The sequence below is a fragment of the Tenrec ecaudatus genome, chromosome 10 (genome assembly GCF_050624435.1).
Source record: "Tenrec ecaudatus isolate mTenEca1 chromosome 10, mTenEca1.hap1, whole genome shotgun sequence".
Taxonomy (NCBI): Eukaryota; Metazoa; Chordata; class Mammalia; order Afrosoricida; family Tenrecidae; genus Tenrec; species Tenrec ecaudatus.
The window spans coordinates 154,300,989-154,323,892 of NC_134539.1; the positions used below are offsets into that span (position 1 = coordinate 154,300,989).

The 22,904-nt window shown below is 58.6% G+C and overlaps 1 protein-coding gene across 1 annotated transcript; it reads right to left on the reverse strand.

Annotated features, from left to right (window-relative positions):
* Positions 1-10,308: 10,308 nt before the first annotated feature.
* CYGB (cytoglobin) lies at positions 10,309-20,911 on the reverse strand. The gene is made up of 4 exons (XM_075562263.1): positions 20,470-20,911; positions 14,460-14,691; positions 14,066-14,229; positions 10,309-11,649 (listed from the first exon to the last, which is right to left on the reverse strand). The coding sequence occupies exons 1-4, from the start codon at positions 20,607-20,609 to the stop codon at positions 11,616-11,618; spliced, it is 570 nt and encodes a 189-aa protein (XP_075418378.1). The 5' UTR covers positions 20,610-20,911; the 3' UTR covers positions 10,309-11,615.
* Positions 20,912-22,904: the final 1,993 nt, after the last annotated feature.

Genomic DNA, 22,904 nt, shown 5'->3' on the forward strand with positions numbered 1-22,904 from the left:
CCCCTGAATCCATGGAGGTGCTCCCTGGAGCAACCACGCCCCAGGAAATCCAAAGGGCCACATCTGGCCAGAGAGGAGGCTCAGGAGGCAGGAAGGGGCAGCCAAGAAGGATGATGGGGACCCAGGGAGGACGTGGAGGGGAGCGTGCTGTTGCCTTGTGAGGACTGCAGTGTCACCAGCCAGGTTTGGAAGGAAAAGCAATTTGCTTCATGAACTTCAACCTGGGGCTTTTCACGGGGCCCGGACCATCGTCCTCTGTGTTAGTTCCCTGCTCCGTGCCAGTGTATTGCCCTCGAGGATGGGCACTCTCAGAGGTGGCCTGGTCCCTGTCCCCCCTTTCCCACACCTTTAAAGAGATCTTGTTCAGCAGATTTACCCAATGCAACGCGTCTTTTGATCTCTCGACTGCTGCTTCCATAAGCATCGATTGTGGATCCAAGGAAATACAAAATCCTTGACCACTTCAATCTTTTCTCCACTCATCATGATGTTACCTGTCCGTCCAGCGGTGAGGGTTTGGGTCTTGTTCGCACTGAGTGAGATGCACACTGAAGGCTGCCATCCTTGATCTTCATCAGCAAGGGCTTCAAGTCTCCTCGCTTTCCGTGAGCAAGGTTGGTGGTAGTTCCTAAACCTTCCTCCAATCCTGATGCCACGCGCTTCTTCGTACAGTTCAGGTTCTTGGGTTCTTTGTTCAACATACAGAAGAGCAAGTGCGGGGACAGCGTACACCGACGCACACCTTCCTTGATATGAAGCCATGGAGTACGTTCTTGTCCCGTTCACATATCCAGGTGCAGTTTCCAGGTGAGCACAGGAGAGTGCACACTGTCACAGATGTAGCAATGTCCCGTTACTGCTGTCATGTTAAGACTGCTACCCATGCGATGACTGAATAGCTTTGGGACCACTCCAGGCAGCAAACTGGCCTTCCTTCCTTGGGCCTAGAAGCCAGCCCCGCTCATCCTCGGAGTGACTCAGGGCTGGGCCGGCAAGGGATGCCCTGGCCGGCGAGGAACTTGCTGCTCCCAGAGCACACCATCCCGCTGGGCACACGCTGGCAACCGTCTCACGTCAGGTTCATGGGCACATCTCTGAGCCTCACGTGCCATCCCGGAGCCTTCCAGGCCTTTCCACACTTCACTCCCTGCTCGAGAGCATTCTCACTCCTGTCTTGCCTCTACCTGCCTGAACACCTACCTCCACCTGTAGCTAAGAACATGGACTCATCTGTCTGCCTGGGATGCCCTCCTCTGCTCGGCTTCCCGGGCCTGCAGCAGGGACGCACCTGCCTCTCCTCCTGCCCAGGTGTCTCTCCCTTTTTTTCCCCACTCCACCCTCCCCGCCCAGGTGTCTCTTAAAGACCACGCCTTCTTTCTTCTCCAGCACGGCCCTCTTCCTGCAGTCCCCCAAACCCCATTACCCCCACAGCCAGTCCTTGAGGCCAGACTCCTCCTCCTCCTGCAGTGGCCAGGTAGCACCAGCCCCTGCTGCCCCTGCTGCCCTGTGCCCTCCTATGCCCTGTGCTGCTCCGCCAGCCCCTGCGCAGCCGGCCTCCCAGTCCCCCAACTGCTCTGGTCTGCCCTGCTATCTGGCCTCATCCTTCTGCCCACACAGCAGCCTGGCCAGGGCCCCCGGGGCCCCTGCTGTCCACACCTTCCAGGGCCCTCCTTCAGCCAATGGCTTCACAGAACTCCCTCCCTACACTCTCTGCTTTCAGGCTAAACCCTAAAGACGGGCTCAGGGCAAGAGTGCTGGGGTCTCCTTGCAGCCTCAGTCACCCGGTGCACCACATGTCTCTCCCCGGGGAGTCCAGCCCGTCCAAGGCCAGCTCCCAGGCCTGCTGTGCTGTGGGCTAGCGTGGGCAGCCAGGGGTGGGATTCAAATAAGTTAACACCCGGCTTGCCACCCTCAGGACCACTGTAAGTATTCAAGAATGACACCCTGAAAGGTGGTTTATTATCTCATACAGTTGATATTTTAATAAACGCAATATGAGCTTGTGTTCATCTGGGTAGACTAGAGAAACAAATTCTAGGACCTCATATGTGTATATAGGAAAGCGCTTTATGTAAAAGTAATTGTACATTCAGAAAACCTACGGGCCCAGTCCAGATCAAGTCCATAAGTCCGATATTAGTCCATATGTCCAGTACCAGTCTGTAAATTCCTCTTCAGACTCGTGCAACACACGCAGTGATGCCAAGTGCAGGAAGCTCACAGATCAGTGGGGGGAAGTCTTGTGGATCCAGTGGTGGTGGAGGCATCTCAGTGCTGGCGTGGGTCTCCACGTGGCTCCTCCAGCTCCAAGGCTCTGGCTGCATCAGTGTAGCTCCATGTAGCTTGTCCACAGGCATGTCTGACAGAGAGTGAGGGTGTGTCCTGCCTCCAGCGAGCTATTTATTTCTGTGGCGCCTCCAAATGAGGTCATCAAGCTCCACCTGATTGACAGGATCAACTCCACCCCTTCCCTCTTCATAGTCTCAAGTTGACAACAGATTATGTAACTACCACAGTTACACAAAACTAGATTGTGTTATAAGAAAGTTTTAAGCTATTAATGAAAACATGAAACAATACCTGACAAAAACCAATAAAATTGTTATTTAAAATATTTCCCTATTGCTCCGTATTTGCATATATGTTCCATATTTGCATATTGCAATTGCTTCTTGATTGGTGTCCTCACTTGCAATATTCTTTGCTTTTATCCAGGTGTCATCAACTGTGTGAATTGTCCTTAGCCATTTTTTCACAGTAGGGGGAGGATCGCATTCCTTTAGAGGCAGGCCAACGAGACAAGGGTCACTGTGTTTGATAGTTAGAAGCTTAGGCGACGTCTCTTCTCTGAACATACTATGTTCATCTCTGAAAAACCCCTTTCCGCTTCTGCTGCACTGACAGCAATTGCTCTGACAATATCTTTAGCTCTCTGGACGCTTTCGGGAATTGCACCATTCACTCGCTATTCCTCTTAGGAATTTGGGGTGTAACGCAAAGCTGAAATGCACGACAACGTGTCCCCCTCCGGTTGTTTGGCATGGCTTCTCTTCACAGTCTACCTTTGTTTACCGAAGTAGCACACAGGAGGAAATAAAGACGTAGCAGTTCATCAGAAGTATAATGAGCCTCATACAGTGAATAAACATTACAAGCATAGTTCCACCTACTTTCTTATACCTATAGGCGGAATGAACGTGCCTACGGGTGCTTAGAACACGCTGCAATGCACATGGACGCTAACGAAGTGGAAGGACGGTGAATGTGTGATTCCCATACGCCCAGCCTCCGCCTTAGAGCGAACCCTGATTAAAAGGGCCGTGTTAACAACGGGTTCCCCGAATGCAACAAAAAACGAGCTATCTGTTCGACTGAGCCGGTGTGAACCTGCTGAGTCCCACCCCTGGTGTGACCTTGTCTGGACTCTCGCTCCAGAGTGGACCGAGTGGGATGCTGGGTTGTCCTCCTGCCTAGGTCGTCGAACCTGGCCCTCCCCCGGAGCCTGGCCACTCTGGGCCCGTGTTCAGGCATCTTTAGATGTCTGGGCTTCCAGTCTGGGTGGTAAAGAGTTGGACCTTCTGGCCTGGGCACTCCTGGACGGTGGTCTCAAAGCCCTTGGAATGCCAGGTCGGAGAGAAGTGTCTTCGACTTTGTTTCCCTGTTGGCCTTGGGTCTCTCCTGATCCTGGAATGATGCGAGGGAGTGGGGTGGCTTTGGGTCACCATCTGGGAGGGCCCGGAGACTGAGTGAGGTCAACCTCGTGGCTGGCCAACTCGGTCGACATGACAGAGGTCCAAATGACGACTCTTATTTTCCCTGGCATGTTCTTGCCGGATTGTGGGGTGTCCCCCTTCCAACTGAGGAACCCGCACTGTCTCGGTGAGATAACCTGGAGCCACCTGAAGTCCTTGAGGGTCATTTGTGTCCCCATCGAGCTGGCAGGGATGCTAGGGAGGAGGTCAGGCCTGGAAGAAGTCGGTGTTTCCCCAGGTGATAGGGGTGGGGGCAGGGAAATCGGCGTGTCTGACTTGGTGGGGTAGGGGCAGCGGTGGGGGGTGGGGTCGCCCTGACCATGAGGTTGGAGCTGACAGGGACTTGTCTGTGATGTCGGCTCTGTCCTTTGCAGGAAAGTATGTGAGATTGACTCTTGATAGCTGATTGGCCCACAGTAGGGCTCCCGACTCAGGACAGCCAATGGCCTTAAGGTGACCTTCAGCCAGTGCTTTGACCTTTCCCAGGAGCGGAGACGGCCTGCCATCAGCAGCATCTCTCTGCTGGCAAGTTTGAGAACTGGTTCCCGGGTGGGGCGCGGGACAGGGAAGGCCAAGAAGCAGGCAGAGCGTAGTCCCAGGAGTCCCCCCACTCCCACACCACAGTGCGGCCGGCCCTGTGGACTTTCTGATTCCAGAGGCCTTTACCTCACCGCCCTGCTCACTCTGCGAACCCCAGGGCTGCCTGTAGCTCCGACCCTGATGCCTTAAGGTCTCCTACCAAAAGGGATCTAGGGAGCAGCTGCAGAACCTACTGCCCCAGGTAGGTGATGGAGCGACTTTTTTTTTAGGTGAAAAACTATTGTCAAGGGCAGAGGTCCCCAGACTTATTTGCCTTACCGCCCCTTTCTTGGAACAAAAAAACTGCTCAGTGCCTTTCCTGCTCCCTCTGCCCTGGGTGCCCCTGCCCTCCCTCCCCCCAGCCCCAGAATGAAAACCTCTTGTACTCTAGCTCATAACGCAGGACAAAGTGCAGGTCTCTGCCCCAGTGGTGTCGTGGTGATGCAATGCATTGGGCTGCTCACCGAGAGATCAGCGGTTCAAAACCACCAGCCGCTCTGAGGAAGAAAGAGGAGGCTTTCTACTCCCATGAGGATTTACTGTCTGGGAAGCCCACCCTGTCCTGTAGGGTCGCTGAGAGTCAGGATGGACTTGATGTCAGTGAGTTGGTTTTGCTGTGGGCGGTGCCAGCGCCCTCCAGGGGGAGGTATTGCTCACTTGGGAGAACTCTGGTCCAAGGCCTTGCATGCTGGCCCGCAGCAGCCGAGGTTCGCTAGTAGCTGCCAGGAGCAACAGAGGAAGAAGGAGAGTCAGGACTATGAGGCAGAGATGGAATGCATGGCCAGTGGCCTCCGGGAACAACCGCCTCCTTTGCCAGGAGACCAGAAGACCTGGATGGTGCCTGGCCACCACAATCAAACCATCCGTAGAAGAACCCTGACCCTAAGGGGGAAATGCCGGACAGAATTCCAAATTCTCATGGAATCCAGATGTTCTAGAGTCACGGAGGCTGCATGAGCCCTTGAAATGGTTGCCCTGAGATAATCCCTGCACTGAAAATATCGCCTGAAGTTTTCTTAAAACCAAAGACAGGCTTTCTGCTCCGAAACTCACAGGACAGCCTGGGTTTCTGGGTTTAAAAAGGTCTGCCGGAGCATTATGCCCTTGTAAGAGTTATCTACATAGACTAAAACAGCAGCAACAAAACCCGGAGTGCCAAAGGAGAGACAGGAAACTTGAGGGGTGAGCGAGTTCTTGCCCAAGGGGAGCGACAAATCAGAAAGGAGCCTGCGGTGTGCTCAGGCCATGCTGTCAGTGTGGAAATGCACTGTCCCTGGGTGGTCAACCACAACAAAGAGAAGCAAGCCTTCCCCCCAGGGGCGTCCCCATCCCCCAAGATACCAGGACTGGGCCAGGGGCCAGAGTGAGTTTGGGGGCCCCTCTCTGAACTGGCAGACCTGGTTGAAAAAGGTACCATAAGACATAGCCATCAAGATTTTACAACGTTTGAAAACAATATATACTTAAAAGTCCACAGAACCCTGTAAATCTTCACCCATTTCACAACAAAAGGGTAAACATGCATACACCAAACGGGTATTAAAGCCAAAGATTAATCCCTGAACAAAAGGCCAGCTTTTTAAATGAGGTTTTTATTTGCTGGTTTTCAAACCCGGCTTGACTGGTACAGGCCCGGCTCCCCCTTGCTTGTTGCTAAGGCTTGGGCCTTAGTGCTTCTAATGCTCTGTGTGTGTTTTGTTTCAGGGTGTTTATGTGCAAAGCATGGGGAGGGGAGATACTTGCTCAGTGGGTCAGGGTGCACACTGTTTTCCTGTTTACTTTGAGCTCTGATAAGGCTCTGCAGGGAGCTGCTCTCCCCCTCGCCCCCCCCCCCCTCCAGCTTGCATCTTGGAAGAGCGAAGGCAGAGTTGGGATTTATGTGTAAGGAAACCAGTGGTTTCTCAGGGACACGAATAGACTTGTACTCCAGCACTCATTGCAGCACTGTTCCCAGTAACAGAAGGATGGAGTCGATCTGAATGTCCATCAACATGCAGAAGCCCAAACCAAACGCACTGCCTAGGAGAGATGCCAGCTCATTGAGGCCCGAGAGGGCAGAGGAGGACTGCCCTGTTTCTGAGACTTTGACTCTTTATGGGAGTAGAAAGTCTGTCTTTCTCCTGAGGAGCCGCTGGTGGTTTCGAACTGCCGATCTTGCAATTAGCAGCCCAACCCGTAACCACTGCACCGCCATGCGGTACATCCACACGACGGACTAATCCAGCCCTGAAGAGCACCGGGGCCCTGATGCAACATAGGTGCATCTTGAAAACGATGACAAATGAAATAAACTCAAACCATTGTCTTCCAGTCACTGCCGACGCCTAGTCACACCCCTGTGGGCTTCCAGGAGGGCGCCTGCTGATGGGAGTAGAAATCCCAGTCTTTCTCTCTCAGAGCTGCTGGTGGTTTGAACTGCTGACCACGAGGAAAGCAGCCCAGGGTGTCACCGCCGCCCCACCAGGGTCTCTGAGTGAAATAAGTCAGTCACAAAAGGACAGACAGGATATGATTATGCAAAATCAGCAAACGTATCGAGAGCAATGTGTATTAGGGGTTACCAGGAGGGAAGGAGCCCCGGTGGCAGAGTGGGTTACGAGTCAGGCTGCTAACCACAAGGTCAGTGGTTTGAGACCACCGGCCACTCTAAGGGAGAAAGGTGTATCTGTTTGCTCCCTTAAAGACTCCCAGGTTCAGAGACCCAGAGGAAGGGGGTCGTAGGAGTCAGAAACGACTCCCAGGCAGGGAGAAGGGTGGGAACAAATGGGGGTGGTCTTCACGGAGGTGGCCCTGAGTCTCAGGGGTGGTGGGATAGATAATGTGGAAATGGCTGGGGGAGGGGAGGGTCGCCCAACATGCAGCATGCAACCAGAATTTCTGAATCGTGGCACCTGTAGTAGAAGGCTGAACTTGGCCCTACCCAGGGACTCCACAATCACACAACCACAGAACAAGGAGTTGGGGTAAAACTGCAGATCGAAGGCACAGTGGAGATGGCTGCAGAAGCTGTGGACCAGCCCTTCTCCTCGTTGGAGTCCGGATCCTGGTGGTCCCCCCTGGGGAGCAGGTGGAGGCAGGTGATGGGGACGAAGGATGGAGGCAAGGAGAGAGGTGCTGGCTTGCAGAACTGTCTTGGGAGCGGAGTGGCTGTCAGGGGAGGTGAGTTTCAGGGGGGCTGCAGGCCCATGGGGCGGCGTGAGGAGAGAGGAGGGGTCCTGGGCGGCCAGGCCTTTCGAGTAGGTGGGCAGGAGGGCAGGCAAGGACTTTTTGTGGCTTCAGGAGTGTGGTCCTCGGAGGAGTTCCCGACGCGGCCAGCAGAGGCCGCCGTGGGGCTGCGCGCAGCGGGCCGGCTTTGTGCTGGAGGGCGCGCTGCCTCCCCGCCCCTGCACACGCCCCAGCGCTCCCCGCCTGAGCGCGTTGGGGGCGCTGACAGTTGTCAGCCCTCCCATGAGAAGGCCACTGCCGGGTGGAGGAAGAGTACAGAGCAAACCTCCAGACCTGGCTGGCCTTCCCTGACCTTGCCTGTCCAGCTCCGAGGGGTCGCCCAGTTCCCATCTGGGGTGACTGGCTAATGTCCAGAAACTTCTCTCTGCGGAGTGGGGAGAAACTTTTCCAAAGGCCACATTCCAGACTGATCCCAGTTTTAACTGGTTCTGAGGCCCCTTCTCCACCGCAAGGCAGCTGAAGTGAAAGGGGTGTGGTGCACTCCCATTGCCCACCCCGCCCCTTCCCCAGGGTTTCAGACACCTCTCATTCTTAACCAAGGGCCCAGTCCCATCAGATCAGGCCCAACTGGCTCACCAGGGCCCCGGGCCCACGTGGCTCCTGGGTTGCTTCTGTCTTGAGTTTCATGGTTTCCTGTCTCCTTCTTTCACCTCTCTGCCCTTCTCTGCCACGACACCCGCCACGCTGAGGCTCCCGGTGGCTCCACAGCCATTCCCTGCCACAGTGAAGGCCCAGCTTGTGTTGCCACCCCCTGGTACCCTCCTGGCAAGGCTGGCCTCACCTCCATCAGTCATTTTATTTGCAGTCCAACTTACGGAGGTGCAATCTACATATAAAAACAAGTTTCCATGAAATCCAGGGGCCTTCAAGAAGTCCACGGAAAAAATCCATTCACTTTTTATTCCTCTCCCGACCCCCACAAGCTTTCTGAAGCCCCTCGTGTTTGCCACGACTTCTGCCACCCCAGAAAACATCCTGTGTTCTGTGTAGCCAACATTTCCCTGTCCTTGTCCTCCCCCCCTTGTCCCCCCCCTCCCCACACATCCGCTCCAGCTAGGACTGATGTGGTTTTAGATGGAGCACCAGCGAGACGCTGGACTGCTAACTGATTGGCTGGGGATTGCAGTCCACAGAACAGCCCGGCGGGGTTGGGGCTGTGGGGATGCGGTCATGTGGACATTCAGCATCCGATCGCTCGATCTCCCGTAGGAGATCTAGTTTTTCACATTTTCTGCTTTCTTTTTGATTGACGCTTTTATCTCTTTTTACTTGTGTCTTCTTGTTAGTTTTTGTTTGTTTTTTCAGGTTTTTCTCTATAGGAAACCCAGGATAGGTAAACCTATAGGGACAGTAACTGGATTAGTGGTTCCTTGGGGGTATGGTGGGGAGGGGGGCAGAATAGAGAGTTGATAACGATACGGACAAGAATGAAGAAAATGTGCTCACACGGAATGCGGTGATGACTGTACAACTCTTCCAGATGGGACTGAATGATCGAACCGTGCGATACTTGAATTATATGCCAATAAACCTGTCAAACAAATGAACTGACAGCTTGGGACATGCAGTGGTCTCAGGCAGCTGTCCCTTTCCGTGGGGGTCCTCTGAGTCAAGTTCAACTGGGGAGTCCTCGGCGGCCGCAAGTTTTAACGGTGTAAACAGGGGTGACACAGAAGGCTCTGCTTCTTCCCCCTTAATGGACAGGAGGGTGGCTGAGACTCAGAGTGGTTGGCAGCTGCGCCCAAGTCTGAGTGTGACCCTGAGCCAGCTCTGTCTCAGCGGGCCTGCTCTGGGCGCCTGCTCCTCGGGCTCCGCAGCTCCTGTCTGACCTGGTTCGACCCTTGCTTTCGAGGAGTTGGATTGATTTAGTCTTTGGGCATCTCTGGGGCACCTTGGTGCCAGGCCCGGAGAGAAGGTACAGCCTGCCTTCCAGAACTCGCCGTCTCTGGGCCTCCGCTCAGCTCCAGCTTCGCAGGCTGGGAGCCTTTCCGGGGAAGAGACTGCTTCCTGCTTCTCCCACAGCACACGCCCCCCCCCTCCCTGGGGTGGTGACCTCCTGGCTCCTTCTCAGACTCCTGCTAACTGTTGCTCCCCTCCTGGGTGGGAGCCCAGGGCTTGGGAAGGGATCTGGGCACTGGGAGCTGAGAGAGGTGTTGGGGCGAATGGGTGCTGGGTCTCTACTTGTGCTTGAGCAGCAGGGCTGGCTTGCCTGAGTGGAAGCCCCCAGCTCAGATCCAGAAGAACCAAGCTGATCCTTGGCTCAATCCTGGAGTATTCAGGTGGCACAAAAGCCCGGGGGATCAAGCCAACCAGAGGGGCTTTGGAAGATAGGCCTGCTTCTGAAAGACCACAGCCTTGAGCACCCTAGGGCTCTCTGCACCCGCGGGCCCCCCTATCTGGCATTGACTCGGCAACTGATGGCAGAATTATTAAGCCCTAGGGCCAGCGGAGTCCCTCTGAACATCCCTTCTCAGAGTCTCCGTCGCTTCTCCTCTCCTACCTGACCCTCTGGGAGCTCCCAAACCCCAGCCTCTAGTCTCTAGCCCCGTGTCTCTGACTAAGCAGGCACAATGCCATCCCAGAGCATCGTCAGCCCCAACTCAGAGAGAGAGGCTTACGGCCAGCCGAGGAGGCTGAGACACAGATAAGGAGGGGTTCCCCTGGTCGCGGGCTCTTCAAGAAAAAGCCAGAGCCTCGGACCAAGGAGCGGAGCCAGGCGAGCGGCAGGGGTGGAAGACCGAGAGACTGCAGAGACAGGAAGGACGGCGGTTTAATGCAGGGCTGGGTCTGCTCACAGACATCAGAAGGTACAAGAGGAGGACACGGACAGCTAGGAGAGACAGGTGACACAGACACGGAAGCCACCGCAGCAACACAGCCTGCAGACGACATATGTGACCCAGGGACACACGGGGTAGGTCCTCAGCCAGGCTGATTCAGATGGGTGCACAGGACCGACTGCCTCCCTCCAGGCGGAAGGGAAGTCCTCTGGGCCTCCCTCTAAGCTCCTGCCCCATCGGCCCCTCCCCCTGCCTGTCTCAGCGGGAAAAGCTGGCCTGCCTGACCTTGAAGGTGTCTTCCTGGAACCCTCCACCCCAGCTCAGCAATCCTGCTTAGAACCCCTCTCTGGCCCTCTGTCTGCACTTGCCCATGGCAGGGCCAGTAGGTAAACCAGATCCTTTTGGGGCCAGGGTCCTTAGGAATGCGGGGAGCTGGGGCCAGATAGAACAAGCTGAGCTGGGCTTTATAAGCTAATGGACTCACTCCAACCCTCTGACCCTGCCGGGACAGGACCAGATCTACTCTGTGCCGATGGATGTGGGACCCCCTTGCCTTTGTTCTCGGCCAGAGCTGAGGCCCCAAAGCTGAACGTTACAGATAGGTACGTGTGTCTGTGTATGTCAGGGGGCAGGGCAGTGGTTAAAGCGCTCAGCGGCGAACCTCCAGGCCTCTCCTTGGGAGAACGCCGTGGCTGTCGGCTTCCGTCAAAATGGCAGAGGGGCAGCTAGCTCTATGCTGCCCTGCGAGCTGGAATGGTGCAAGGGCAGCCAGCTTGGGTTTTTGTTTGATATATATATATTATATATTTATATAGAGAGATTATATATAGAATATACCTGTATATATGGTAGATGTGTGTCCAGGAAATGCTAGAGAGTTGATATTGAGGCTTGCATGCTGGTTGGGCCAACGGATGGACAGATGGACAGACTCGGGGCTGGGTGATTCCTGGATCGGCTTCTAGACCTGCACCTGCTCCCCACCAGCCGCCCAGCTAGGCCTCTCTCTAACAGTAAATAGAAAAGCTAAGAAGGGTGGGCCCAGCTCGGCTAGGATGGGCCCCCCCACCCCACAGGCCGCCTGCCAGGATCAGCATCTGGGCATCTGGCGCCACCCGCTGGCAGCTCTTGGCACTGCAGCCGTGGCGGAGGCCTCCTTCGGGAAGTAGAGTTAGGGGTCCCTCCAGTGTCCTTGGCACCCAGGGGGTCAAGGAGGGTCTTCAGAACTCGGCCTTCTGCTCAAGGTGCTGCCAGGGAGGGTGGGAGGTGGGCTGGGGTCCTACGGCCCTGAGGAGGGCACTGTGGCCGGTGGGCTGTGGACAAGATAAAGAGAGACGGAGAGGATGGGTTACAAGGTGACCTGGAAACTACTGAGGGTGGACTCGGGCCAGGACCCCAGGACACTCTGCCGGAGGCCCAGCACCAGGCAGCGGAGAGCAAGCCCACCAGGGACACGTCCCAGACCCCCTCCAGCCACGGGAGGCTGTCCGGGCCCCCAGCTCTTATGACCCTTGCCCTCCTCTGAGAATCGATGGGCAGATCCTGCAAGTGCCAAGAAAACGGGTCACATGACAGCCCTGACCTCCCTGCTCTGCTGGCCCGTCTGCCTGCCCGCTTCCCGGAGGGCTCTGTGCCCGGAACCCCTGCGCTCCAACCAGAGCAGTCTCCAGAGTTCCATTTGTGTGCCCATGAGCAATCTCTAAGTGACCCTTCACCCCAATTTCCAGATGAGCCGACGCTGGGAGTGGCAGACGCACCCCCTCCCCCTGGGCCCAGCTGCCTCAGTCAGTCGGGTAGCATCCATGGTTGTTTGTGGAGCCTGAGCGAGTCACAGGACTTGGGCAGGCGTCCCTGCCACCCACCGCAGGCCCCAACCCCAACTCTGTGGGGACTCTCGGTGGTTCCTGGCACCTACAGGGCACAGCTGCCACACCCCAGATTCCACCTAGGCAGCCTCTTCTGAAGGTGAGGCTGGCACACTTCATTTAAAAGCCCCCCAGGCTCGAACCCCTGTGGTTATCACCATCCCCTCCTCTCTGTGACCTCCCCATCCTTCCACCCACAGGTCTGCTCACACCCTCAGACAGAGACAGGGCAGTAAACAGTGGCGCCTGGCCCCTGTAGCCACCCTGATAACAGCAGATGGATGGAGCCTTCTAGAAGCCTGCTCTTAACCCCATCCCACCCATTGGGATCCCGGTAGGGTGTGGGTCTGCAGGCCAGGCCAGGGGACCAGGAGACACACCTTCTTGAGGGCCCACACTTGGGTCATAGGAGACCGACACTGAAGGTTGGGGCACACCTAAGAGTGGAGTAGCAGCTCCAGAGGGGTGCCTGAGGTGGCTAGGGCCCCGCCAGCACCCAGCATGGCCTCCCTCCCTCCTTCCGGGAGCAGCAGAGACAGGCAGCGGGGGCGCCATAGGAGATTTAGGCGGTTTCTGAATGTTTGGGGCTTGGCGGGATCTGAGTCCCTGGGGTCCGGCAGGGGGGTTGGGGGCAGGATGGGAGTCGTGTCGGAAAACATCTCCATGTGTTTCTGATTCACGGGGGCCTGGCCAGGCCAGCTCTGTGAAGTCCACACCCTCCGCTGTCCTCCTGGGCCTCTGTAAAGAGCCCACTTCTGTCTCTGCAGGAAGCCCTATCTCCTGCCTGTAAACAAACCCATCTCTGGTCGCTGAGCTTGGAGGGGGGGGTGCAGGGGGGCAGATCCCTCTCCTCTAAGGCACCCCCCTGCCCCCCTGTTGCTTTCCTTAGTCCCTCAGGCCCTGTGGGTCCCCCTCAGGCAAGGAAATCTCCTGCCTGCCTCCTGTCCCCCCTGCTTGGGGTTGACTGGGACCAGCTGCACACATCTGGAGCTGGTCCGGTCACAGCCAGCCTTTCCGGAGGCCCCCTCCTGGAGGTGGGGGTGCTGTCAGGGGTGGTGTGGTCAGCAGCAGGAAGGGTGGGAGGTCTGGCCGCCCAGGCTGACCTTAGAGGACCTCCCCCAGGGGATGGTCCCAAGGCCTGTGTCCAGGCAGTTGGGGGGCTCTGGGGGCCAGCGCAGGGCCTCGGCCTTTTCCATGGGAAACTGCTGGGAATGTTTCTGGAGCGTCAGTGTATGTCCTGGGCTGCTGGCTGACCCCTGGTTCCCATTCCCGCCTCCGCCCCTCTGTTCCCGGCTCCTGCCCCCTCCATTCACTCCCAGAACGGGCCGCCCCTTGGGGGCCGGGGGAGGCTGAGTGTTCCCAGCCGCCATGGCAGGCAGTGGGGGTAGGGGTTGGCTCCCTTCCCGACCCCCCACCTACTCAGGCTCTGGATCAGCAGGCTTTCTGAATCTAGTCACCCTCCTGGCGCCCAGAAGTGGACACCCCCTGCTAGTGTGTGAGTGAGCGAGTGACCTCTACACAAGCCCATGTGTGCACATGCACGCCACTACCGCGTGATGCCTCCTGGCCCCCGTCCTTGGCCACTGGTCAGCCTTGGATGAGCACACAGCCCCATGTGATGGGGAGCCAGGGAGGAAGTGACCGGAGCCGGCCTGGGCTGGTGCAGAGCCACTGGTGGCTCTGCCCTGAGGCTGTGGTCTTGGGGCGCTCTGCCCAGACAACGTGGCTGGAGAGTCCCGGAAGCCGCCTCCCTGGCCTTTCCCATTTCACCTACTCTGAAGCGCATCCAACCCTGAGCCTGGCTTCCCCCTCCATCCCACTCCTGCCCAGGCACTCAGCCTCCCCTCCGGGCTGCCCTCCTCACATGGTGGCGTTGGGGACCTGCTGAAGCCAGCCCACTTCCGTGTAGGCGGCGGTCACGTGGCTGTAGATGAGCCCACGCAGCTTGGCCCAGGCTCTCTGCGTCTCCGGTGGGAAGTCGTTGGCAAACTCCTCAGAGACCACCTCCAGGATGACCCCAGAGAGGATCTGGGGGAAAAAGGGGCGGGGAATGGGCAGTGAGTGCTTGGGCGTGGACTCCCAGCACACCACTACCCCACCGCCTCTGGCCAAGGGGCTCTTTCAGGGTACAGAGTCTGGGGGCTTCAGCCTAGCCATAGTTCCCCATCCTGCCACCCCCATCCCCCATCAGAGCCACGGCTAAAGCAGAGCCGGGCATGCGAGTGTGCGTGTTCGCACACACCCGCGCAGGGGCCTACCTTGAAGTACACAGGCTCCACCTTGTGCTTGAGGGCGTGGGCTTTGCCCACCAGGGCCAGCACGGAGGACACCTTGTCTGGGTCATGCAGGTTCTCCACCACCGTGTTGAGGGCCCCCATGACCCGGCAGGCGTGCTTCCGGAGCTGGGGACTGCGCTCCATCTCCAGGGGCTCCTCCATGTGCTTGAATTGACTGAAGTACTGCTTGGCCGACGGGAAGTTCACGAAGAACCTGGCCGGGGAACGCGGGCGCTGAAGCAGGGGGCTGCCAGGCACCCCACCCCATGGGGGCCAGCATCATGGTGGTGGCCCAGCCGGACAGCCTCCCCGACCCCAACAACGGTCCTCCCTGCCATCCATCAATGCTCCTGGAACGCAGGGTCGAAGTCACGCGCCGGCCAAACCAATCGACACACAGCTCTGCGGAGTCCCAGACACTTGGGCCCCCTGAACCGGCTCAGGTGCCCACCCTCCTCTCTCAGGCCGTCCCACCTGGCCTCTGGTCTCCTTATCCTTCAAGACCTGCTGCGGTCACAGACTGCCCAGCGGGAGGATGTGGACACAGAGAGAGGCCAGTGCAGCCTCGGACAAGTTCATTCGCTTTTCTGAGCCTCTGTTTCCACCTCCACCCCCAAAGGGGCATCTCTGTTCCTGTCTCGGGAGCCATGATTGATGTGGTTAAGTGAGAAACCCTCCTTAGCCTGGTGCTGATGCAGCAAACCATGAAAACCAGACACAGTTCCAACTCTCAGCAACCCCGCAGGGAAGGTTTCAGGGACAAACTCTATGGGAACAGCCAGTCGGTGGGTTTTGAACCACTGACCTGGCGGTTAGCAGTCTGACGCTGGACACCGGGGAGCCCCAATCATGGGAAAGTCACACGACTCTTTATTCACAGGGAAAGGTCCCAGGCGCTTGGCTAAGGTGGCCCAGTGGATGAGGGGAAGCGAGGAGACCCAGCTCCCCACCTCTCTGCTCTTCAGCCTGCTCCCCTCTGCCTGAGGGAAATATGGATTGACTGGCTCATTGAAGTCCATGAGTGCTCCTTAGAGGCGAGGTAGGGAGACTTCGTCTTACATACTTTGGACATGTGGTCCGGAGAGACCAGTCCCTGGAGAAGGAGATCGTAAAGTAAGGGGCAGCAAAAAGGAAGACGTTTGATGAGATGGGCAGACACTGGCTGCAGCAGTGGGCTCAGGCACCGTGAGGACGGCACAGGAGCGGGCAGGATTTTGTGCAGTTCGCATGGGGTCACTATGGTTTGGAACCGATTTGAAGGCACCAAACAACAACAGTTGATTTCTATCTGCTTGTGTGCCTTCCCTCCCCAGCGAGATGGTGAACTTAGAGCAGCCATCAGGTCTGCCGGCGCTGGCCTCTCCCTTCCCACAAAGAACCCCACACCCACAGCCGATGACTGCATTCCGGCTCATAGTGACCCTGCAGGACAGAGCAGAACTGCCCCGTAGGGTGGGGGGGGGTATCTTGTCTTCACAAGAGCAGGTGGTTGAAGCATGTCCCTGCAAGGATCTAGCGGCTCCATAAAGCCGACCTCGTGGTCAGCAGCTCAGCACTTAACCCGCAGGACCAGCAGGGCTCCCTCTCTCGTGTAACTCACTTCACCTCCATGCCCTTAACAAACCACTTTGGGGAGGCTGCTCCTCCTGCTCCAGGACATTCGATGGCTCCCCATTATCTGCCAAAATCAAAATTCAATCTGAAATTCCAGGCCCCTTCCAAACTGGCCCAGGCCTCTCCTCCAGCGCACGTCCCTGCTCTGCGCTCCCGAAAGGGAGCCACCGGCTCTGCTCGCTGCTAGCAAGACCTCACGCACGCCAGCCTTCTTCTTGCGGACAAAGCATGATGGAATGTGCTATCTCTCTGGCCTCCAGGACTTGCCTCTCCCTGTCCCTGCCCAGGCTGGCCAACTGCTTCCCCTCAAATCCATCTGTTCCTCTCAGGTGACCTGCCGGCTCCTTCCCTGTGTGTCTCAGACTGGCCACCACAACCCCACAGCAGAGCCTGGGCCTCACGGCCCCCACCCTCAGTGACATAGGGTGTCCTCACACAAGGTACATGCAGGGACCACTTCACTGGGTCCTCAGGAAACACACAGAAAGCCTCGGAAGGCCTCTGTGTCCCCTGGTGACCCGAGAGTCAGGGCCCTGGGAGCCGCAGGTGAGGCAGAGAGCGCATGAGGCCCCGGTTCTGGTTCTTTGAGGGGGGAAATAGAGCTACCACCAGCAGGGTTGAGCCACACAGAGACCTTGGGCCACTCCTTCACAACCTGCCTGGCTGCAAGGGAGAGGGGAGCCCAGACTGCTCCACCTGAGAACACACCTGCAGGTCTCTGGAGAAGCGCCCCCCACTGGGACTCACATGAGGCCCTCAGCCTGGGGAGGTGTCTCCCTTCCAAGGGGTTCTGTCGGCAGGGCGTCTCCACGTGACGTCACCGAATGGCTACACTTAGCCAGACTCAGCGCCACCTTCCAAAACTACGCTCCCCGCCACCAAGTCCATGCTGACTCATGGCAACCCTGTAGCACTCACAGGCTAGGACGGGCCCGGTGGGGCTCCCAGACTCTGAACCTTGGGCAAGTAGAAAGCCTCGCCTTTCCGCCGAGGAACGGGTGGGGGGTTCTAACTGCTGACTTGATGGTTCGCAGCCCAACTGACTCCCTCAGACCCATCTTACTGGTACGGAAACAATCTACCGCCAGGTGCCCGGGAGGAGCCCTGGCTGCGTTGGGCGCTCTACTCCTGTACAGAGGGCAGTTCTGGCCTGTCCTGTGGGGCCCTTGTGAGTCGGAGCTGATGGTGTGGAGTTGGTTCTTGTGCTCTCCCTAGGGCTGTGGACGGCGCAGTGTCCTGGAGTGGGTTGCCAGACCTTTCTTCTGGGGCACCCTGGGTGGATTCGGCTGCCAGTCTTTCCGCCGGCAGCCAAGCTGCTCAACCATTGTGCCACCCGGGAAGCATAGCACGCGCTGCTGCTAGGTCCATTCTGGCTCTCAGCGACCCCACAGGACAGAGTAGAGCTGGCCCAGTGGGGCTCCAAGGCTGGACATCAGTACGGGCGGCCCCAAAGGGCTCAAGCAAGGGGACACTCGTGAGGCTGGCAGAGGACCGGGCAGAGTCTTGTGGTACCCAGAGTCGCTGTGGCTTGGAACCGACTCCACAGCGCCCAACACCACATCTCTGGGAAAGCCTACTGCCACACCTCTCTCCCGCGGGCCAGCCGGGGACCCGCAGACCGCCTTTCTCTTGGCAGCTGAGCACTGTACCCACTGGGGCACGAAGGCGGCTTCAGGGAACAAGGAACATTGAGTGTGAACAGTATGATCGCATTAGTCCTCACAATACCCTTCTCGGGGTAGCACTGTCTTCATCGTCACCTATGGCTCAGGAAGCTGGCACCACCTTCAGCGAAGCAGGAGACAGCAGAACCACCTGGAGTTGGCAAGGAGGGGGATCCCCTCTTCCACAGCCGGCTCAACTCCTGAATTGGAGGAACCACTGCCCAGGAGGCAGGGGTTCTGTGCTTGGCTCCTCCTCTCTCTTGCACCTCCATACCTGCCCTGGGCACCCCCTACAGACACCCCCCCCCCCGCAAGCCCTGGCTGTGCTGTGGGGAGATGCCAGTCTGGGGAGTTTCTCAGCTCCCTGAGACTTCTGGGTTTCCAAAGAGAGCCTGAAATAGGCTTGCCGGAGTGTGAGGGGGAAGGTGTCGGTTACTACTGGGAAGGGCCTCCACCCAGGCAGGGAGTGGAGGTGTGGGGGCTCGGCTCCAACTCACTGCCAACACCTCCACCTCCACCACCCCCACCTTTGGGTTGCCAACTCCTCCGGTATGGGCGTGTGGTCAGGCCCAGTGGGCAGTGAGGGGGCTCCCGGGAGGGTGTGTCTGTCTCAGGACCTGTTCTTGGGTGTGAGGGCGAGGAGGGAGGAGTGGCAAGACTGGGGATGGGACACAAGACTGGGGATGGGACACAAGACTGGGGATGGGAAACAAGACTGAGGATGGGACACAAGACTGGGGATGGGACACAAGACTGGGGATGGGACACAAGACTGGGGATGGGGAGATGTTCCCCTGTCCCACCACAAGTTTATGGATCTTGGTCTCAGCAAACCCCTCTACCCCCCAACCCATGTAGACACCTTGCCACTGGGCAGGAGCTAGGAGAGGGGGGAGCATGGCGTGGGGGCAGGTGAAGGGTGTGTGTGTGGGGGGGAGTCAGGTGAAGGGTGTGTGTGTGTGTGTGTGTTGGGGGAGTCAGGTGAAGGGTGTGTGTGTGTGTGTGTGTGTGTTTGGGAGGTGGTTTTCAGCAGCCCATTCCACCTCTCTTCCTGACCTCTGGGGTAAATGAGGGGCCTCTGAGCATGTTGGTACTCAGCCCCCAGCCCAGGCTGGCTATGCTCTTAGAGTCAGGAGAGGGAGCACACGCAGGGGGTCTAGAAGGAGACCTCTCCAGGAGCCAGGGGTCGAGATCCAGAACCAGCCCCACCCCCTGCGTGCAGCCCCTCTGCCTGTCCCCCACTCTGGGAGTTCCATGATGCCCCACGGGAGGCATCTTGGGCAGGGCCTCTACATGTCCCAGTAGCCACCTTTGGGATCGATGACTGAGGTCCGTTGGCCTGGTCACTCTGAAGTCCCTGCTTTGTAACGTCTGGGTGACCTGTGTGCCCGACAGGGCATGCCGGGGATGGGGACAGAGGGCGAGGGCTGGCACAGCCCCATGGCATCTCTCCACAGATACAGTGTGGGGTATCATCTGCTCCCTGCTGTATGTGGGGATACTGGCACATGCTCACTGCCACTTTGGTGTCTGGAGGCTCCAGGACCTGAGTACCCTCTCACTCCCACCCCCAAGCTCACCTAGGTTGCCCAGACAGTTCCCCCTCCTCCACACTCCTCCTAATTACTTTGGCCCCAGCTCCCTTAGAAGTGATTCCAAGTCGGACACGGAGCTGGAAGGGTTTGGGCTGGGGGAGGCAGAGAGAGTGACCCGGAGCAAGAGGAGCTGAAGTCAGCTGGGACACGGACAGGCATTTACATTTACCTGAGTGAGTCTCTTCCCTGTTTGCAGATGGTGCGGTGTTGCCCCAGATCTGCCACCCCCTTCCAAGGACAGGCGGTCAGGGGACCATGGGTGGGGGCCTCTCCGCCTGTACCCAGCGGCCAGCCATGTGGGCAGAAGGCACTGGTGTGCAGCTTTCTCGGGGACTAGCTTGTGGGTCTCAGTGACATTAAGTCTATGGGAATGGGGTGTGTACGTGGCTGTGTGGCTGTGTAGCTGTGCAAACAGCCTGACAGCAGGGGTTCTTGGTCCCTGGGGGGACTGGGGCATCTGAATAACCCCCAGCTTGACACCGTCTTTCCTTTGGGGTGGGGGTTTTGGGATGGGGCTTGTCTCCCTTCATCTAACTCAGCAAGGTGATCCCTCGGGGGGCCTGGGGGCTTTTCCACTCGCCTGTGCCTGGCCCGAGGCTCCCTGACCACCCACCCCTTTCAGGTTAACAGGGTGTTAAATGGCACACGACCTGGGGCCCAAGGGGGGCCCATGCCTCCCACCTCTGCTGGACCTCTGTCTTTCTGAGTGTCCTGGGAGGAGGGGGCTACTCCCTTGACTGCTACAAACACACCCCACTCCCTTCTTGGCTGAAACTCAGTAATCCCATCACGAAACCGGGAAGCTCTGAGACCCCCCAGCTGGAGTGTATGGATCGTGGCTCTGTGGCTGGCTTCGGCTGGGATGGTTGGCTGGGCAGGAGTTGGGGGGCCCTGGAGAGGAGAAGAGAGGCGCCCTCCTTCTGCGTTGGTTTCCTCGTTCCTGGGGAGCCCCACGCCCAGGGACCAGAAGGGGCTCTGCCGCCTCACCCGCCCCAGGCGCCCCACCGGCCCTGGCCCAGCTGGGGAGGCGGCGCTGGTGCTCGGACCAGCCGAGCTCGCCCGCGTCCGAGCCGCGGCCGCGTTCCCTCCCGCGGCCCGGCCGGCCGGGGCGACACCTACCTCACCAGGATGGCCACCCCCACGTCCTCGCAGTTGGCATAGAGCCGGGCCCACGTCGCCTGCACCGCCTTCCTCTCCGCCTCGGACAGCTCCTCGCTCCCCCGGCGCTCGCTCTCCATGTCGCCGGCCACTTTCTCCATGGGCAGCGGGGGGCTCGGAGGCGGGCGCGGGGCGCGGGGTGGCTGCGTGTGCGGCGGGCGGGTGGCGAGGGGCCGAGCGCGCTGGAGGGCGGGAGCCGGGCGCTGTCTGTGCGCGCCGGGCGCGAGTGTGTGTCTGTGTGTCTGTGTCGGTGTGTCTGTGTGTGTGCAGGGTATATGTGCTGGGGGCGGGGGACGCGCGCAGGGGGCGGGGATGTGGTCGGCAGGGAAAAAAGCCTTCAAAAACCATAAAGACGCTCCAAACCCCCAGCCCGGAGTCGCCAGCCAATTCCGGCAAGGTGAAGGCTGGGCGGGGTGGGGGCGACGCAGCTGGCTCCCGCCCTCCGGTCGCTGTGGACTTGGCCGCCGGGCGGGGCTGGGTAGGTGTGGCCCGCCTGCCGCGAGTGTGGGGGGGCTGGCGGCGAGGAGCGCGGGGTGGGGGGATCTCGGGAGGAGGGGCCGTGCGCCCAGGGGCGCCCCCCTCCCAGGGTCGCTGTGCACCCTTTCACATGGCCGGCCATTGACTCAAAGTCACACACCGCCAGGCACGTGTGGAGAGTCGCCCCTGCCCGCTCGAGGGGGTGAACGTGACCCCTCTGGAAGCAGCAGAGCGTAGGGCTCTCTCCTGAGCCAGCGCTGGGGGCCACGGGGACCTCAGGCTCCTTGGATTTAGGGCTACCGCTGCGGAGGTGGGGACCGCTGTGGGACCCGGAGTTCACCCCCTGGTCGGGTCACCAGAGCCTATGGCCCGTGTCCTTCCGGCCAGCACCCCCTCCCCCACACACACCCGGGGGTGCAGGCACAGGGCAGCGGAAAGAAGTCCCGTGTGGCTTATTAATGGCACGGGCAGGCAAGGACCCAATGCTGCCCTGAATTCTGGTCCAGATGGGCGGAAGTCTGAAGGAGAGGGGGCAGGGCTGGCAGGACAGCCAAGCTGGGGGTCAACAGTGCTGGCTGCTCGACACCTATCTGCCACCAAGGTCCCATTACAGAAGGATGGGGGCCGGGTCCCTGGTTCTTCCTGGTGGGCCCTGTCTGGGAGACTGCACCAGAGGTTCCTCGTGGTTCCCACCCTGGGATCGGCCCTAGTTTAGACCCCACTTCGGGCTGCGGGGTCTGAAATGGACAGAAAGTGCACCAGTTGGTGCCTGTGTCTCCCTAGGGCCCTCTGATGACCCTTGTCCTGGGCTGTAGCATTATGTGCTCCCCAGGAACAATCTTGAAGTTGTCGCCTCTCCCCCAGTTGCAAGATGAACAGACTTGAGCAGATGTCCCTCTGAGCCTTCCACTCTGGCCCAGGCCTTTTATTTCTTTGCCTTTTGTATGTGTATGCCCAGTCGGGTGCCCTGATGTGCCTCCCTCTGGCAGCCCCTCCCCTATGCCTCTGGATGTCTGTGGAGCTTCAGGAAAGACTTGGGGGTCCCACCGGGTCCATAGAAACTGCTCAAGCTTTGCCCTCCTAACAGGAGCCCTGGGGACTGTTGTTAGAGATGCCCCACCCATGTCCTTCTCAAGCCCGGTTCTCAGCGTCCGAGTTGCCAGGGACTGGCTTTCCCCCTCAGCTTTGAGTCATGCATTTCTTTCTAAAATCCTGCTTCCAGGTAGAGATCAGACAAGCAGCAAAAACAGGCCCAGTCAGCCCCCGACTCCCTGCCCCCTGCCTCCAGTCCCCAGGACCCCCTTCTTCTGAGAGTCCAGGGCCCTGATACTTCAAGGAGAATCCTTGGGAGGAGGCCTTCCACCCCAGGGGCAAGCAAAGCCACCACCATCAAACTCACTGCCATGGAGTAGATTCCTCCCCATTGGGTTTCTGAGGCTGCAAATCCCTCTGGGAGCGGACAGCCTCATCTTTCAGCCGAGGAGTCTCGGAGGACGGGAAGAGAAGGAGCGTATTCCGGTTCCCAAATCCCTGTGCTTCCACGGGGCTTCCTCACCTCCGATCATTCCAGTCAGGTCAACAGGGCATCATGTTTGGTGGTGAGACAGAGGGAGGCCCCCAAGAAGCTGCATGGACACTGTGGCTGCAGCCATGTGCTCAGACACAGGCGCGATGGTGAGGATGGCACAGGGTCCCGCAGGGTAGAGTCACTACGGGTCGGAGCCGTCCCAGTGGCACCTGACAGCATTGTCCCTGGAGAAGGACCTGCTGTTTGGGAAAGTGGAGGGGCGTGGAAAAGAAGAAGGCCCTCAGGAGACGGTTGACACAGTGGCTCCCACATGCCGACAGACAGCAATGTGTGCGGATGGGGGATGGCCGGTTCCTCCTGATAGATCCGCTCTGAGTTGGCAAGGACTCGC